The following is a 16203-nucleotide window of genomic DNA, read 5'->3' as shown; positions in this document are numbered from 1 at the left end:
GGGTTTTTTTCAAGACAGGGTTTTGCAAACTATTTTGCCCAAGCTGGCTTCGAACCTCAATCCTCCTGATCTCTGCCTTCTGAGTAGCTAGGATTACAGGTGTGAGCCACCAGCACCCAGCTCCAAATTTTCATTTTTTTTAAAGAAGAACAAAATCTGTGATTACAAAATCCAATTGTACATATGAGGAGTAAAACCCCATTAGCAAGAGATATGAGGGTTAGGGATATAACTCAGAGTGCTTGCCTAGCATGTATATAGTAGTCCTGGGTTCAAACTCTAGTATCACAAAAATAAAAAACAGGATGGGCTTAGTGGTTCATACTTGTAATTCCAGCCTTTAGGATACAAAAGTGGGGGATTTTGAGTTTGAGGCCAGCCCTGGCTAAGTAATGACTCTCTTTCAAAAAAAACAAAAACAAAAACCTGGGCATCATGCCTGTCATCCTAGCTATTCAGGAGTCAGAGATCAGGAGAATCAGGGTTCAAAGCCAGCCCAGGCAAATAGTTCTCAAGACTCTATCTTGAAAAAAACCCATCACAAAAAAGGGGTTGGCTGAGTGGCTCAATCAGTAAAAGCACCTGCCTAGTAAGCATGAGGCCCTGAGTTCAAACCCCAGTGCCACAAAAAAAAAAGTTGTTTCCTAAGAAACAAAATTTACCAAAATTCAGATTTTAGCTTGTTTTATTGAAGACATCTTGATACTAGACAAATATCAGATTGCAGACCTAACTGGCTTCAGCAGGCTGAGCTCCCCAACTGTGTGACTCCGGGTACAGCCATTATACTGGGTGACAGTCCAGAGGCTTCAGAAGCCAGGGTAGATGAGGAAGCAACCATGTGAAGAAAAAAACAAACGGTTTAGAAATTTAGTTCCTGCCAAATTTGTGAAGCAGCAACTAATTATCTGTCCAGATACTAATAAGGAAGCCTAGATTTTTTTTTTTTTTTAAAGACAGATCTCCATAGCTGGGCACTGGTGGTTCACATCTGTAAGTCCTAGCTACTTGGGAGGATCAAGGTTCAAGGCTATCTCAGGCAAACAGCTTGTGAGACCCCATCTCCAAAATTACCAGAGCAAGAAGGGTGCTAGTGGCTCATGCCTGTAATCCTAGTTACTTAGGAATCAGAGAGCAGGAGGATCTTGGTTTGAACCCAGCCCCAGGCAAATAGTTCTCAAAACCCTATCTTGAAAAAAACCCATCACGAAAAGTGCTGGTGGAGTGCCTCAAAAAAAAAAAAAAAAAAAAAAAAAAAAAACAAAAATTACCAGAGCAAAATGGACTGGATGTCTGGCTCAAGCAGTAAAGCACCTGCTTTGCAAGTGTGAAGCCCTAAGTTCAAACCCCAGTCCCACCAAAAAAAAAAAAAAAAGTATTTTCATATGTAGCCCAGGCTGGCCTAGAACTCGAAATCCTCCTGCCTCACTCAGCCTCCTGTGTGCTAGGATTACAGAGGTGCACTACCATGCCCAGGGACACCTAAATCTTAAAACCAAAAAGGGGCTGGGTGCTGGTGGCTCATGTCTGTAATCCTAGCTACTCAAGAGGCAGAGATCAGGAGAATCAAGGTTTGAAGCCAGCCTGGGCAAGTAAGTTCAAGAGACCCTATCTCAAAAAAACCCTAACACAAAAAGGCTGGTGGAGTGACTCAGATGTAGGCCGAATTCAAGCCCCAATACCACAGGAAAAAAAAAAACAAAAACAAAGGACCCAAAGTTCAACTTGTTTCCAGAATGTTAAAATATTATTCCTGTTTTATAGATAAGACAGTGAAAGATCCCAGAGCATCTTGTCACTCCAGTGAGCAGTGAAAGTAGGGAGCACAGCCCAGGAGTCAACATAGAACGAGAGTAGAGTTCAAGGGCTAGGAGCAGGAACAGATTTTCTCTCCACAATCCAAGCTCAAAATGCTGCCCTCAAATACCCTTTGATGCCTCCACCCATGGATCTAGGGCTGAAGACATCTGGTGTCAGCATAGGCATCCAGAGACCTAAGATATGACTGACTCAGATTAGAAGTTCACATGGCACTTCCTCTCTCAGAGGTTAGAGAACAAGACAGTAAAGGGAAGCCAGGCCAAAATGTCTTGGTGTACACAATGCTTAGTGAGCTGAGAGGGCAATAAGGAAGTACTAAGGAGTAAACAGGAGTGACAAAGCACAGAGAGAATAAAGATAGGTGAAGGAAACAGCCAAGAGGAAAATAAAGGTGAGGTCTACGCAGTTGTTAGACTGCTCTGAAGCTGGGTTTGAAGGTGAAGGGAGGTCCAGGAGGCCAGGCACTTCCTCGGGTCCTCTACTGGATCCAGATCAAGGAGCACCTGACCCCTCAAACAAACCCACTACCTCAGGTGACATGAGTCTGTGCCCACCACTCCAGTGGTAGGACAGAAGCAGCCATGTCTCACCTCTGCGGACTGGGACAGAGCCTTCAAAGTGCAGTCAATGAATAAATGAGTTTGGAAAAATGAGTCCCTAGTCTCTTTCCCAGGCACTTATTTCTCACATCATACTAATAACTTCTGGATGTAAATGGCTCTCTGGTTCACAAATTGCTTTCACATACATTTAATGCATTTTATCTTTATAACAACTCTGTGGGAAACCCAAGGCTGATATTAGCCTGGCTTTGCAGATAATTATTATCCCCATTTTACTGATGAGAAAATTGAGGCTTGGAGAAGTTAATAACTTGCTTAAGGCCATCACCTGGGAAGGACAGAATCCAGTGTTCCTTCCCAGGTTGCCCTCTTGCCATCATCTCACATTGCTTGAGACTTGCCAGCAGAGGCTAGACAGCAATAACAACATTATTTCCAACAGTGTTAATAAGATTACAGCTGTACTCACACCAAACACATTCAAATTCATATACACTTTGAGTCACAAATTCTCTACAAGGCATGAAGGGTAATGGAGCTTGATCACTTCCTATCAGGGCTCTGTTCTGAAAGCTTCAATGGAGTGCAAGAACCCCTTTTAGAAGCTCAGGTAACAGTCACATCATGGGACAAGGCTGAAGAGAGTGAGGGCCAGACAAGCTGAGCTGGAAGACAGAAAGTGGGCAGAAGAGCCTCTGACTCTGTGTATCTGGGCTTCTAACCAGGGAAAGACAATACAGTGGAGGAGGACAGTCCAGAAGGGAATGATTGTGAAGGAAGATTGTTTAAGACAAGAGAAACAAGAAGAAAAGCAATCAGTACTGAAAAGCACTGGTAGTCCTGTTCTCTCCACAAACCAACAAAACATCTCCCCATGTCTAGAGAGCTGACAGCCAACTAGCAGGACACTTGGCCCTTCCTCAGGCTGAGAGAGAGAGAGGACATGCAAGTCACACCTGTGACTTTGTAGCCTGGAAGGCATAGGGTGGAGGGCCAGGATAGGCAGGTATATCAGCTTTGGAACTGTGCCATCAATCTTAACTGTGATCTTGGGCAGGGTATTTTTAATTTTTCTGAATCCCATTTTCCTTATCTGTAAAACAGAGATATTAAAAGTACTTACTTCACAGAGCTGTGAACATTAAGTCAGTGTTTGACATGGAGCCAGGCACTAGTCAGCACACAGAAATGTTATTAATTATTCGTTGTTATAAGCCTGGGGAATATAGATCACAGGGACAAATGTAAGTCGCTGTAACTTGCCCCTACAGCATCCTGTGTAGTCTGCTTTTTCTGCTAGCTTTCAGCAATCAGGTTCTAGACCAGGGTAGATCAACAGCCCCAGGTGACCCTCACTCTGCTGCTCTGGGTGGACGGCAGTGACCGTGCCTGAGCCTAGGAGTACAGCTGCCCATGGGGTGAGACAACAGGTGCCTTCTTCCTTGTTTTTGGTGTCCTGCCTAATTTCCCATGAGCAGCCTGTGGACTTGTGCTTTGCCTGGACCTTATATAAGCCTGGCTGGGAGCCATGGTGATCACCAGGGCTGGAAATGACTTCCAGGAGTGAGTCAGCCGCCTCCGGCAGAAAACAAGGAGGCTTGGGACCTGCAGAACAAATCTTCCTCTCCTGCCTCAGCCATGGCGTGCCTAGTGCCTAGTGCGCCCTTCCTGTGCGGAGAGGAGAACATTTCACCTTCCTGTGACCATTAGCCCGGGGCCGGCTTGAGCTCGTGCTCTTCGGCCTCTTCCGGCCGCGAACGATCAGCCCCAGGGCGGACTCTGGATGGCCCCCTGCCTTCCTCCCCAGTACCAGGAGCCGGGTCCCACTCAGAAAGCACATGCTGTCCACGCCCCGGTAGCCGCTGCCCTGGGCTCTCACACACCACGAGCCTCTAAGTCGTCTTCAGAGGCCAGGCGACCATTCTCAGCCCCTCTGTTCCTATCAGAAGAGCTCCGAGGACGCAAAATGGCCCCAAATTAACCTACCAAGGGGATCAAACTATGTCCCAAAGGGGGCGATGTGAAAACCACACAGTCACAATCTATCTGAACTGGAAATAAAAAAAAAAAAAAAGACGTATAAAAAAAAAAAAATCCCAGGGAACTAGCGGCCTGCCAGCGAACGCGGCACACAACTGAGTCAACCAGGGATAGAAAAGCTAACCCTGAAGAGGCACGGGAGCCAAGACCGCGCATGCGTCTGAGTACACAGGTGCGCATGCGTCAAAGGAAGGCGCGCTTTTCCCAGGGCGTCAACAGCTCGCGCATGCGCCCCGAGGAGTCCTGATTGCGCAGGCGCTGCGCCCGGCAGCATGGCGGCCGTGTTGCTGCTGCTACGCGCCCTTCGCCCGAGTCCGGGACCAGGTCCCGGCCGACTGTGGGGCGCAGGCTCGGGCCGAGGCCCGGGCTTCTCCGCCGAGGCTGTGAGCTGGCGGCCATATGTGGTCCGCAGGCCTGCGGTGGGTCTCTCCGGACCTGGAGGCCGAGCCCTGCAGGTAACCCGCGCGCAGCCCCTGAGCTGGCGGTAGTCGCGGTACGGCTCGGCATCGCCCGGTGCGGGCCGGCAGCAGGCCTTGGGATGTCGGAGGAGGGCCGGCGTGGGCGCTGGCTGGGGGAGTGGCTGACTTCGCGTGGGTGTTCCCTGTCCCCCACATGGGTGTGGACGCGTTGTTTCGGTTCCGCCCGAATTCACCCAGGAGGGGTCTCACCAGTTATTTTACAACTGACCCAAGTCGGCCAGTTCCATCCGGAGGGATTCCAGTAGTTTCCGTATGATAGTTGGTGATTGCTCAGTGGGCTGTCGTAAGCCGTTTTGCACGAGCAAAATTCTGTGTAGCTACTTCTCAGCGAAGCTTTTATCCATAGACAGTCACTGAGCTCCCCCGGGAATGCTGTGGTCTGCGAGGCGAGCATCTCAGCCAGAAAGCAGACATTTTGATGTTCCTTTAAAAACTTGAAAAGATGCTCAGACTACTCACATTTCAGGACAATGTAAACGTTACAAATAAATCCATAGTTGCGCTTTTAAAAAAGCTAGGCATGGTGGTACACCGCTGTAAACTCAGCACGCGTGAGGCTGAGGCAGGATCTCAAATTAGAGGTCAGCTTGGGCTACACAGCCAGACCTTCTCTTCAAAAAAATAGTATATTTATTTTTTAAACTTACATTGCTTGGTGTGACACTTAATCTTGTGATTTTGGGTAATGTTTTTCCCCAGCTTAAAAGCGCAACAGTCACATTTTAGTTGTAAGTTTTGTTGTTTGCGGTACTGGGGTTGAACACAGGGCCTACACCAGCCCTTTTTTGTGATGGATGGAGTCTTGCAAACCATTTGCTTATGCTGGCTTGGAACTGCCATCCGCCTGATCTCTGCCTCTTGAGTACCTAGGATTACAGGTGTGAGCTACTGGTGCCCTGCTATTATTGTTTTTTGGTGGTACTGGAGTTTGAACTCAGGATCTTCCACTTGCTAGACAGGTAGTTTACCATTTGAGCCAGTCTGCCAGCTCTTTTTATTATTTTTTTAATCTATAGATTTCTTTCCTTTGAGGCTGGATCTCCCCATGTTGGTCTGGCTGGCTTAAAACTTGGACATTCCTGCTTTAGCCTCCCAAGTATCTGGGATTACATCTGGGGGGGGGGGGGGGTGGGTGTGTGTGTGTGTGTGTGTGTGTGTGTGTGTGTGTGTGTGTGTGTGGCGCGTGTGTGTGTGTGTTTCTGCTATGCTGGCCATCAAACATCTGGCTTGTGTGTGTGTGTGTGTGTGTGTGTTTTCTTTCTGCTGTGCTGGCCATCAAACCCTGGGCCTTGCACATACTAGACACTCTACACTGAGCTACGCTGCCAGTCATAGTTAATAACCCCCCAATATTTATGTTTTACCAAAAATGTGTAAGCACAATTTAAATTAACATGTATTTTAATGAATCTGACCTGAGGCCAAGTATAAATTAATGCCGTTTTTTTTTTTTTCCCTTGATGCTGGGGTATCAAACCCAGGGCATTGTACATGCTAGGCAAGTACTCTATCCTATTTATTTATTTATGTATTTGTTTAGTTAGTTAGTTAGTTAGTTATGAAGCATAATCTCACTGTGTAGCCCATGCTGGCCTCAAACTCATGATCCTCCCTCATTGTGTGCCACCACCACACCCAACCCAGGCACTTTTTTTCCTTTAACTTTTTAGTTCTGTTTCAAAAGAAAATAGTTTATTTTCCTTAGTTTGACCCTGTGTGTGTGTTTGTTCTATCCTTTTTTTTTTTTTTCCCTTGTGATGCTGGGGATTAAACCCAGGACCTCTTACATGCTAGTTAAGTGCACTACCCTTGAGCCATCCTCCAAGCCCCTTTGTGTGTGTTCTATGAAAATCAAGGCTGAAGCAGAAAATTCACACATACTTGAAGCAGCTTATTTTGCAGAGACTGTTACACTAATAAGCTAAAGCAACCTTAGGTTAAGCTAGCACTGACTTTGAGGAATGGCAGTTTTCTGCTTTATCTACCACACTGTAATCATTTACTGGGCCCAGTCCACACTTTGCAGCCCTCACTGAGCCAAGAATGGCAGTGTCAATCAAATGGGCAGAAGATTGTGTGGACTAGATACTGCATGTAATGTGCACCTTAGCAAAGAGCACTGAACAAGACATCTTTTTTTGGCGGGGAGAGGAGGGAGTTTGGATTAAGGATATCACACAGGCACTGTACCACTTGAGCCATGCCCTGTCCCTTTTATTTTTTGGTGGTTCTAGGGTTTGAATTCAGGATATCATGCTTGATCCACACTTCCAGTCCATTCTGCTCTAGTTATTTTTAGAGATGGGGTTTTGTGAACTGTTTTCCTGGGCTGGCCTTGAACTGTGATCCTCCCTATCTGTGACTCCTAAGTAGCTAGGATTACAGGTGTGAGACAGCTGCATCTGCCTCCTTTTTTTGATACAGTTATTTTTCAGATAGGGTCTTGCCTTTTTGGCCTGGGACTGGCCTCAGACATCAGTCCTACCTACAGCTCATCCGTCCAGGACTACAAGTGTGCACCACCTTGCCCAGCTTATTGAGATGGCTAACTGTATGTGGTACTGGGGTTTGAACTCAGGGACTTATACTTGCTAGTGTTGGAATTGATGACCCTCTGGTGCTGAAAACAGACACACAAGAGACAGAAAATCTTGACAAGTCAATTTTCTCTTGATCAAGAGGGTTCAAGGACGTGCTCACTCCAGCTAAGCAAACACGCAAGCACAAAATGGCTGACAGCGCTCTTCCTTATATCCCTGATACACTTGTACCTTCCCCTCACCTGGGATTTGCCCAGGTCAAAGGTTCACAGTCTTTCCATATTGTCTAAAAGGCTTCGGGGATAGGTTAGGGCATACAGTTTAGCAGGCAATGGAGATGTACAGGAATCCAGAAGAAGAAGCAAGGACCTTTTAAACATGCAAGTCACCTAAGATGGCAACCTGAGGAATTTTTAAGTAATCTAAGAGGGTAACATATACTTTGATAGAAAAGATCATTTTTCTTACACTAGGCAGGTGCTCTGCCACTTGAGCCACTCTTTAACAGCTCTCACTAACTTTTGCCCAGACTAGCCTCAAATTATGATCTTCCCCAGGAGATGCCTTTTTTTTTTCTCAGTACTGGGGTTTGAACTCAGGGCCTACACCTTGGGCCACTCCACCAGCCCTTTTTGTGAAGTGTTTTTTCTTTTTTTTGTGGTACTGGGGCTTGAACTCAGGGCCTACACCTGAACCACTCCACCAGCCCTTTTTGTGTTAGGTATTTTCGAGATTGGGTCTCACCCAGGCTGGCTTTGAACTGTGGTCCTCCTGATCTCTGCCTCCTGAGTATCTGGTATTTTACAGGCATGAGCCACCGGTGCCCAGCTACTGCTATGGTTTTTAGTCTGCATTGCTTTAGTATGCTGCAGTTTTGATGTGACCCTTAGTCTTTTTTTGTTTTTCAGAATTTCCAATTGCGAATGCTAACCTCTACTTTTGAAGGAATCAGAGGATTGTTATTGAAACAGCATCTAGTTGAAAACCCACTCGGCCTCTGGCAACTTTTAGGTGTGTATCTATTGAAACATAGGCGACAAGCAGAGATTATAGCATTTGTGAATATATGGTTAGACCCTGTGAATCCATGTTTCTCCAGTGATGGACTGCAGATATCATGGTGGTCCCATAAGATTATAATGGAAGTGAGGGTTGTAGTATACACTTGTAATCCTATCACTTGGGAGGGTAATACAGGATGATCACAAGTTCAAGACCAGTCTGGGCTGCATAGCGAGACCCTGTCTCATGAAACAAAACAAAACAAAAATGCTGTAATGGCGTTGAAATGCCTGGTGACAGCAGATGTATTACAGAGCCTGGGATATTTAGTATAGTAGCTTAGCAGTATTAGGCTGTACCATATGATACAGGTGTACAACAGGCTATACCGTCTATATTTCCAAGTATGCTTTGATGTTAGCGTAATGAAAGCTAAGACTCTATCTTCATTGTCAAGTGATGTGATCGTATTAGGTTACTATTGCTATTTTGACATTGACCAAAAAATTAAGAATAGCCTTAAAAGGACCTTTGGCTTCTTTTTATTTATTTGTTTGTTTGTTTGTGGTACTCAGGGCCTTCACCTTAAGCCACTCCACCAGCCTTATTTTTGTGAAGGGTATCATGAACTATTTGCCCAGGCTGGCTTTGAACCTTGATCCTCCTGATCTGCTTCCTGAGTAGCTAGGATTACAGGTGTGAACCACCAGCGCCCAGCTTGCTTATTTATTTATTTATTTATTTATTTATTTGTTTATTTATTTATTTATTTATTTATTTATTTTGTGGTACTGGGGTTTGAACTCGGGGCCTACACCTTAAGCCACTCCACCAGCCCTTTTTTGTGAAGGTTTTTTCGAGATAAGGTCTTGTACACTGTTTACCTAGGCTGGCTTCTAACCACGATCCTCCTGATCTCTGCCTCCTAAATAGCTATGATTACAGGCATGAGCCACCGGTGCTTGGCTGAGTTGTCTTTTTATTTGTTCAGGTATTTATTTTTTGGTGTTCTGGTGTAGCACTAATTGGACCACTTGGAAAAGCTTCTTAAATACCCTATGTATAATTTGCCTCTCTTGACCTACAGCTAGAGGACCTTCAGAACTGACGCCTATAACTTCACTCCCCTTTTGCCCAAGTGGAACAGGAAAAAGTGAACTATTTGAACTCCTGATTTACATGGAGCAGCCTGATGCCTACCCTTAGAGAGAGCCTGGCCTGCTGAGCGGCAGTGAGTTGGCCCCTGGCTCATCTGCTCTCAGAGTTTGACTTGAATCCACTCATGGGTACAGTGTCTCTGAGAGAAGCAGCACACATATCAGCCCTCCAAACAGATGATGTTAGGTTCAGGTGCCAGTCAGAGTAGTTTTCTTTGTGAGTCTTTGAATGTCTTTGTGAAGACAAATACAGTTGAGGTCATGGTTGTGAGATTTCCCCCATCTGTTGAGCTCTTGGGCGAGACCAAGCTTTTGTGTGAAGTGTTGGGCCAGCCTGTCTGGGCAGTGGCAGTTAGATTGCTGCTGTTGGCACATGTGCCAAAATCACTTGTATTGTTCATTTAAATTCATTTTAATGAACTTTGTATGTTGAAGGATTGTCCTCCAACAAATTTATTACATTTCTCAAACTTATGACTATAACAAATTTTTTGTGTGTGCTGGGGATTCAGCCCTATTTTTTTTTTTTATTCATATGTGCATACAAGGCTTGGTTCATTTCTCCCCCCTGCCCCCACCCCCTCCCTTACCACCCTGCCCGCCCCCTCTCTTACCCCCCCCCAATACCCAGCAGAAACTATTTTGCCCTTATTTCTAATTTTGTTGTAGAGAGAGTATAAGCAATAATAGGAAGGAACAAGGGTTTTTGCTGGTTGAGATAAGGATAGCTATACAGGGCATTGACTCACATTGATTTCCTGTGTGTGGGTGTTACCTTCTAGGTTAATTATTCTTGAACTAACCTTTTCTCTAGTACCTGTTCCCCTTTTCCTATTGGCCTCAGTTGCTTTTAAGGTATCTGCTTTAGTTTCTCTGTGTTGAGGGCAACAAATGCTAGCTAATTTTTTAGGTGTCTTACCTATCCTCACCCCTCCCTTGTGTGCTCTCGCTTTTATCATGTGCTCATAGTCCAGTCCCCTTGTTGTGTTTACCCTTGATCTAATGTCCACATATGAGGGAGAACATACGATTTTTGGTCTTTTGGGCCAGGCTAACCTCACTCAGAATGATGTTCTCCAATTCCATCCATTTACCAGCGAATGGTAACATTTCGTTCTTCTTTGTGGCTGCATAGAATTCCATTGTGTATAGATACCACATTTTCTTAATCTATTCGTCGGTGGTGTGGCATCTTGGCTGTTTCCATAACTTGGCTATTGTGAATAGTGCCGCAATAAACATGGGTGTGCAGGTGCCTCTGGAGTAACAGTCTTTTGGGTATATCCCCAAGAGTGGTATTACTGGATCAAATGGTAGATCGATGTCTAGCTTTTTAAGTAGCCTCCAAATTTTTTTCCAGAGTGGTTGTACTAGTCTACATTCCCACCAACAGTGTAAGAGGGTTCCTTTTTCCCTGCATCCATCAGCCCTATTTTTATGATAGGTTTTTTTTGAGATAGGATCTTGTGAACTAGTTGCTCAGGCTGGCTTTGAACCTTGATCCTCCTGATCTTTGCCTCCTGAGTAGCTATGATTACAGGCATGAGCCACCGGCACCCAGCCTTTTTTGGTTTTTTTGAGGCATGGTCTTGCTATATAGCCAGGCTGTCTTGAAACTCCTACCTCAGCCTCCCAAGTGCTGGGATTACAGGCAGCTAGCCAGTTTAAATAGCAAAGATATTTAATGGCTTCCTAAGTTCAAATAATTCATAATAATTCTATAATTTGTGGACAGAATCCAATGCCACCTTTCTGCAGACTTGCAGCTCCCGGGATAACGGTTTCCTATGATTGTGCTGTGAGTCAGTTCCTTGAGGGTCTCCCTTGCCATTGCCAACTTTGGTTGTTGACCTCTTTCCCTATGTATTGTAGGTGGACCTTACTATTTCAAAACTTCAAAGATGAAGCAGAAGAATAAAGACAGTGATAAACCCAAGGGGAAGGCTACTGAAGACGACGAAGGTACACCTATCTGCTCCTCTGAAGTAATAGTTACCTTCTTGGGGGTGGGAGAAAGTCTTACTTTTGTTCTTCCCTCAGAGCAAAGTGAGGTTAGTCCTGAAGGCAGGGCCCAGGCACTTGTGCTTGCTATCTCTGTGTACAACTGCCCCATGTTTGTCTCCATGGGATTGCTGGATCCTGTGCTGTTCTTTCAGAGTAGTTTCTATGCACTTTGAATTCAGTAATGCCAAAGCCAGGCTACCTTTCTGTCTCTGCACAGATCTACCCCAAGTTCTGGGGGTAGACCAGAATGCCTTGGCTGTCTTTAAGATATTGGGGTGTCACGAAAGAGAGACAACACAACTCAGAAGTCAACAGGCAAGACAAAATTTACTTCTGCAGAAGGGTGCACCACAAAGAGCAAGCACACCCTGTGGGGAGTCTGCTGGGGTTTATCTCTAACCCAGTGCTGCCCCTCCCCTGAATTAGGCAGGTTTGGGGTTCATAGTTTATGTAATTGGTTAATTGGAAAGAGGGCATGGAAGGGAGAAGGTCTTTGAAGACAAGTTTCAAAGCTCACCTGGGCCTCTAGTGGAATTTTGTCCTGCTGAGGATAACAACCCTTTGTTCTTAATAGAAACTTTTATCACCTTAAGCAAAGTCCATGAAGTAAGCATATGGGAAGCGAGTTAGTGAGACAAACATTTGTAACAGTGGTTACTGATTAAATCCTTTGACCGAAAAGACCCAACTTCAGTTGATTCTCACAGCTGAACCCAGCCCTGTACACATGGGGCAGTAAGTGGGGCAGGCTATCTGGAGGAAGCTCCATTGTCTGCCAGATAACCCCCTGCCCTTGGTCATGAGCTCACTCTTCACTGTGGATCTAAGAGGGTCCTGAGTATCCTAAGCCTCACTTCTCCAGAATTAGGACTGAACAGTGTAAAAGGTGAGGGAAATTGAACTGAGTCTGTACGGACTCAACATTGTTTCTGAGATCTCTGAGACATAGACCCAGTTTGGTTTTGTTTTTGTTTTCTGTTGGCTATTTGGAGCTAATAGTAATAGTGGAAATCGTTAAGTCTTAGCAGTGCTGGGGTGTGCTCAGCACTAAGTGATTTGTGCCCATTGTCTCAATTACCCCCGCTCTCAAAATAGACTAAATTCTAATGCATTAAAGGGTAAGGGGGGATTGTTTTGGTAGTGGCACTGAGGTTTGAACTCTGGGCTTTGCTCTTACAAGGTAGTCCAAGGTAGTCACCCTGCTTCTTGAGCCATGCTGCAGCCATGGATTAAGTTATTAAATTTAAAAAGCAAAACTGATAAAGAATTAGAAGAACACACATAGGAACATAAAGGAGATTTTTTTTTTTTTTTTTTTTTGCCATACTGGGTTTTGAACTCGGCCTCAATGCTTGCCTAGGCAGGCACTCAACTACTTGAGCCACTACACCAGCCCTTACCAACCCTTTTTTTGTGATTGGTTCTTCAAGATAGGGTCTTGCCCTATCTCCTTGATCCTCCCGATCTCTGCCTCCTGAGTAGCTAGGATTACAGGCATGAGCCACTGGCACCCAGCTTGTGTTGGGTATTTTTAACATAGGGTCTCCTGAATTACTTGTCCGAGGCTGGCTCTACACCTTGAGCTTGGTGATTCCTACCTTCTGAGTAGCTAGGATTATAGGCAGAGACCACTGGTGCTCAGCATGTATTTCAGATCTTGAAATGAATAGGGCTTTTCTTTCTTTCTTTCTTTCTTTTTTTTTTTTTTGAGAGAGGGTCTCATTTTTGTAGTCCAGAGTGACCTTGAACTCTTTTTTTTTTTTTTTTTCATTGCGATACTGGAGTTTGAACTCAGGGCCACTCCACCAGCCCTATTTTTATGAAGAGTTTTTGAGATAGGGTCTCACAAACTATTTGCCCAGTCTGGCTTTGAACCATGGTCCTCCTGATCTCTGCATCCTGGGTAGCTAGGATTACAGGCATGAGCCACCAATGCCCGGCAAGGTCTCGAACTCTTGATCCTCCTACCTCAGCCTGAGTGTGGGAAAGGTTTTTCAAAAAAAAAAAGGTGCAAAAGGAAGAGGAGAGATTTCCTGCATACGACAGGTTCTTGCCTTTTGCATTGCATGTCGTGCCATGAGTGCTCAAAACCATGCTTGACTCTTCTGGAAATTCTGATTCCTGGGAGGAATGGTATGGCAGTTTCCTTGTTATACCACATGGTCTGAACTGCAGCTTGCCTTGAGAAAATTGAATAAAGTTTACATCTGTTAAATTTATCTCACAGGATTATTACTTACTTAGTTGAAGAATCTGTGTGTGTGTATTGCTGAGTATGGAACCCAGTGCTTTGCACATGCTTGGAAAATACTATGTTACTGAGTTGCTTCCCCAGCCTAGAACTTTTCTCTTTTTTATTTTTTGATGGGACTGGGGTTTGAATTCAGGGCTCTGCGATCACAAAGTAGACACTCTACCACTTGAGCCACACCTCTAATCCACTTTTCTTTGGTTATTTTGGAGATGGGGTCTCTGGAACAATTTGTCCAGGCTGGCCTTGAACCATAGTTCTCTTTATTTATTTATTTGTTGGTACTGGGGTTTGAACTCAGGGCCTCATGCTTGCTACGTAGACACTCTACAAGTTGAGCCACTTCACCAGTTGAACCACAGTTCTCTTGATCTCAGCCTTCCAGATAGCTAGCATTACAGTTGGGAGCCACCAGTGTCAGGCTCCAGAACCTTTCTTTTCTTTTTTCACAGTCCTAGGGTTTGAACTCAGAGCTTCATGCTTGCTAGGCAGGGGGTCTACCACTTGAGCCATGCCCCCAGCCTATGTTGAGTGTTTTCGAGATAGAGTCTCTGGAACTATTTGCCAGAGCTGGTTTCAAACCTCAGTCATCCTGATCTTTGCCTCCTTTGTAGCTGGATGGCTGGTGGAGTGACTCAAGTGGTAGAGCGCCTGCCTAGCAAGCATGAGGCCCAAGTTCAAACCCCAGTGCCATTTTTGGAACTGTGGCTCAAATGGTAGAGTACCTGCCTAGCAAGTGCAAAGGCCTTGAGTTCAAATCCCAGTACTGCAAAGCTGGGAGGGACTTGCTGAGTAGCTAGCATTATAGGCGTAAGCCACCAGCACTTGGCCATCCAGAACCTTTCTTAAGTATGAGAATGTATGCTGGACTTCCCCTCTTTTTCTGCTGTGGTTGTAAGGGGACTTAATTTATCTATCAGGGTTTCTTTTTTTTTTTTTTTTTTTTTTTTTTGGCTTTGCTGGGGATTGAACCCAGGGCCTATGCCTGTGAGGCCTTGCTCCTTGTTCTACCACTATGATTATGTTCTCCGACCCCTGTTTGTTTTTTGTTTCTTGTTTTTTGTTTTTGAAAAAGGGTCTTGCCATTACTTTTGCCCAGACTGGCCTTGAAGTCATGATCCTCCCACCTCAGCCTACTGAGAGCTGGAATTGCAGGCATGAACCCCCATGCCTGGTTTTGCTTGTGAGTTTGGAGGACTGTTGGCCACAGGAAGTAAGCACAGCTCATCTCTTCTCCAGCCCCACCTCCCCCAGGAGTCATCAGGGCCATAAGCAGAGCTGGGTTGAGCCTGTTCATAAGAAGATGCTTTTGCCTGTTGAATGAAAGGACAGTGCTGAATGTAGCTCATAATCAGCTCTGCCAGGCTGTGCAGTGGTCATGGCTGTAACTCAGCTACCCAAGGAGGAAAGCTGGGAGGATTGCAAGTTCCAGGTCAGCCCCGCTGCATAGTAAGACCTTATCTTGGGGGAAAAAAAGAAAAAAGCTGGGACTCAAGTGGTATAGCAGCTGCCTGACAAGTGTGAGGCCCTGAGTTCAAACTCTGATACTGCCCATAAAGTAAATAAAAAAATTATACATGATTTTCCTTTTATTTATTTATTTGGTGGGACTGGAGTTTGAACTCAGAGCTTCATACTGTAAAGCAGGCAGTCTACTGCTTGAGCCACACACTTCCAGTCCATTTTTCTCTGGTTATTTTGGAGATGGGTCTCACGAACTATTTACCCTTGCTGACTTCGAACCATAACCCTCCTGATCTCAGCCTCTCAAGTAACTAGCATTACAAGTATGAGTCACCAGCTCATGTGGGACCTCTTCAGGTTAATTTTAGAAGTGGGAGGAGGATGGAAATATAATGGAGGGGTTGAATTTGTGCTAAGTACACTATATGCATGTATGGAATTATCACAGTGAAATCCATTTGTATTATTAATATATGATAATTCAAAGATAAAGATAAAATTTTAAAATACAATATCAAACAAAAGCAAAAAAATGAAATGAGCTGTTTTGGAAATTTATGAGAATATGACTCATTGAATGTCAAAATAAATCTGAATATTTCTATTTTGAAAAAAAAAATTTAAAGTTTGAGAAATAGAATTAGTGAACTGAGGAAACCAAATTGTTTTCTCTGGCCCTTGACACAGGTTTCAGGTAGCTTTCACACAGGGTTATACTGATTTGTCCCACAGCACAGTGTGCTCAAGGCCCTATGTCCGAAATGTCTGTGCCTACCTCCTTAGTTCCACATGGGAAGGACATGGAGGCCTGAGGCCTTGGAGGAACCCTAAACTCTCAGCAAGTTGTCCTGTCTGGGAAGGGAAGTCAGCCACTGGCACCTG

At 45.0% G+C, this 16203-nt stretch overlaps 1 protein-coding gene across 4 annotated transcripts in view; it reads left to right on the top strand.

Annotated features, from left to right (window-relative positions):
- Spg7 (SPG7 matrix AAA peptidase subunit, paraplegin) overlaps window positions 1–16203 on the top strand; it is a 60981-nt gene that overhangs the window by 14953 nt on the left and 29825 nt on the right. The window contains exons 1-3 of one of the 4 annotated variants that reach the window (XM_074055468.1): window positions 4671–4879; window positions 8352–8454; window positions 11475–11564. In XM_074055468.1, the coding sequence (XP_073911569.1) occupies window positions 4697–4879; window positions 8352–8454; window positions 11475–11564 (376 nt within the window). In that variant the 5' untranslated portion in view covers window positions 4671–4696. Of the gene's footprint in view, window positions 1–4670; window positions 4880–8351; window positions 8455–11474; window positions 11565–16203 lie in introns of those variants that run through there. The other 3 variants (XM_020173581.2, XM_074055469.1, XM_074055470.1) reach the window with 3 other exon arrangements.

The sequence above is a fragment of the Castor canadensis genome, chromosome 15 (genome assembly GCF_047511655.1).
Source record: "Castor canadensis chromosome 15, mCasCan1.hap1v2, whole genome shotgun sequence".
NCBI classification, from domain to species: domain Eukaryota; kingdom Metazoa; phylum Chordata; class Mammalia; order Rodentia; family Castoridae; genus Castor; species Castor canadensis.
Note: the sequence above shows the minus strand (reverse complement) of the source record. Positions and strands in the feature narration are given on the sequence as shown.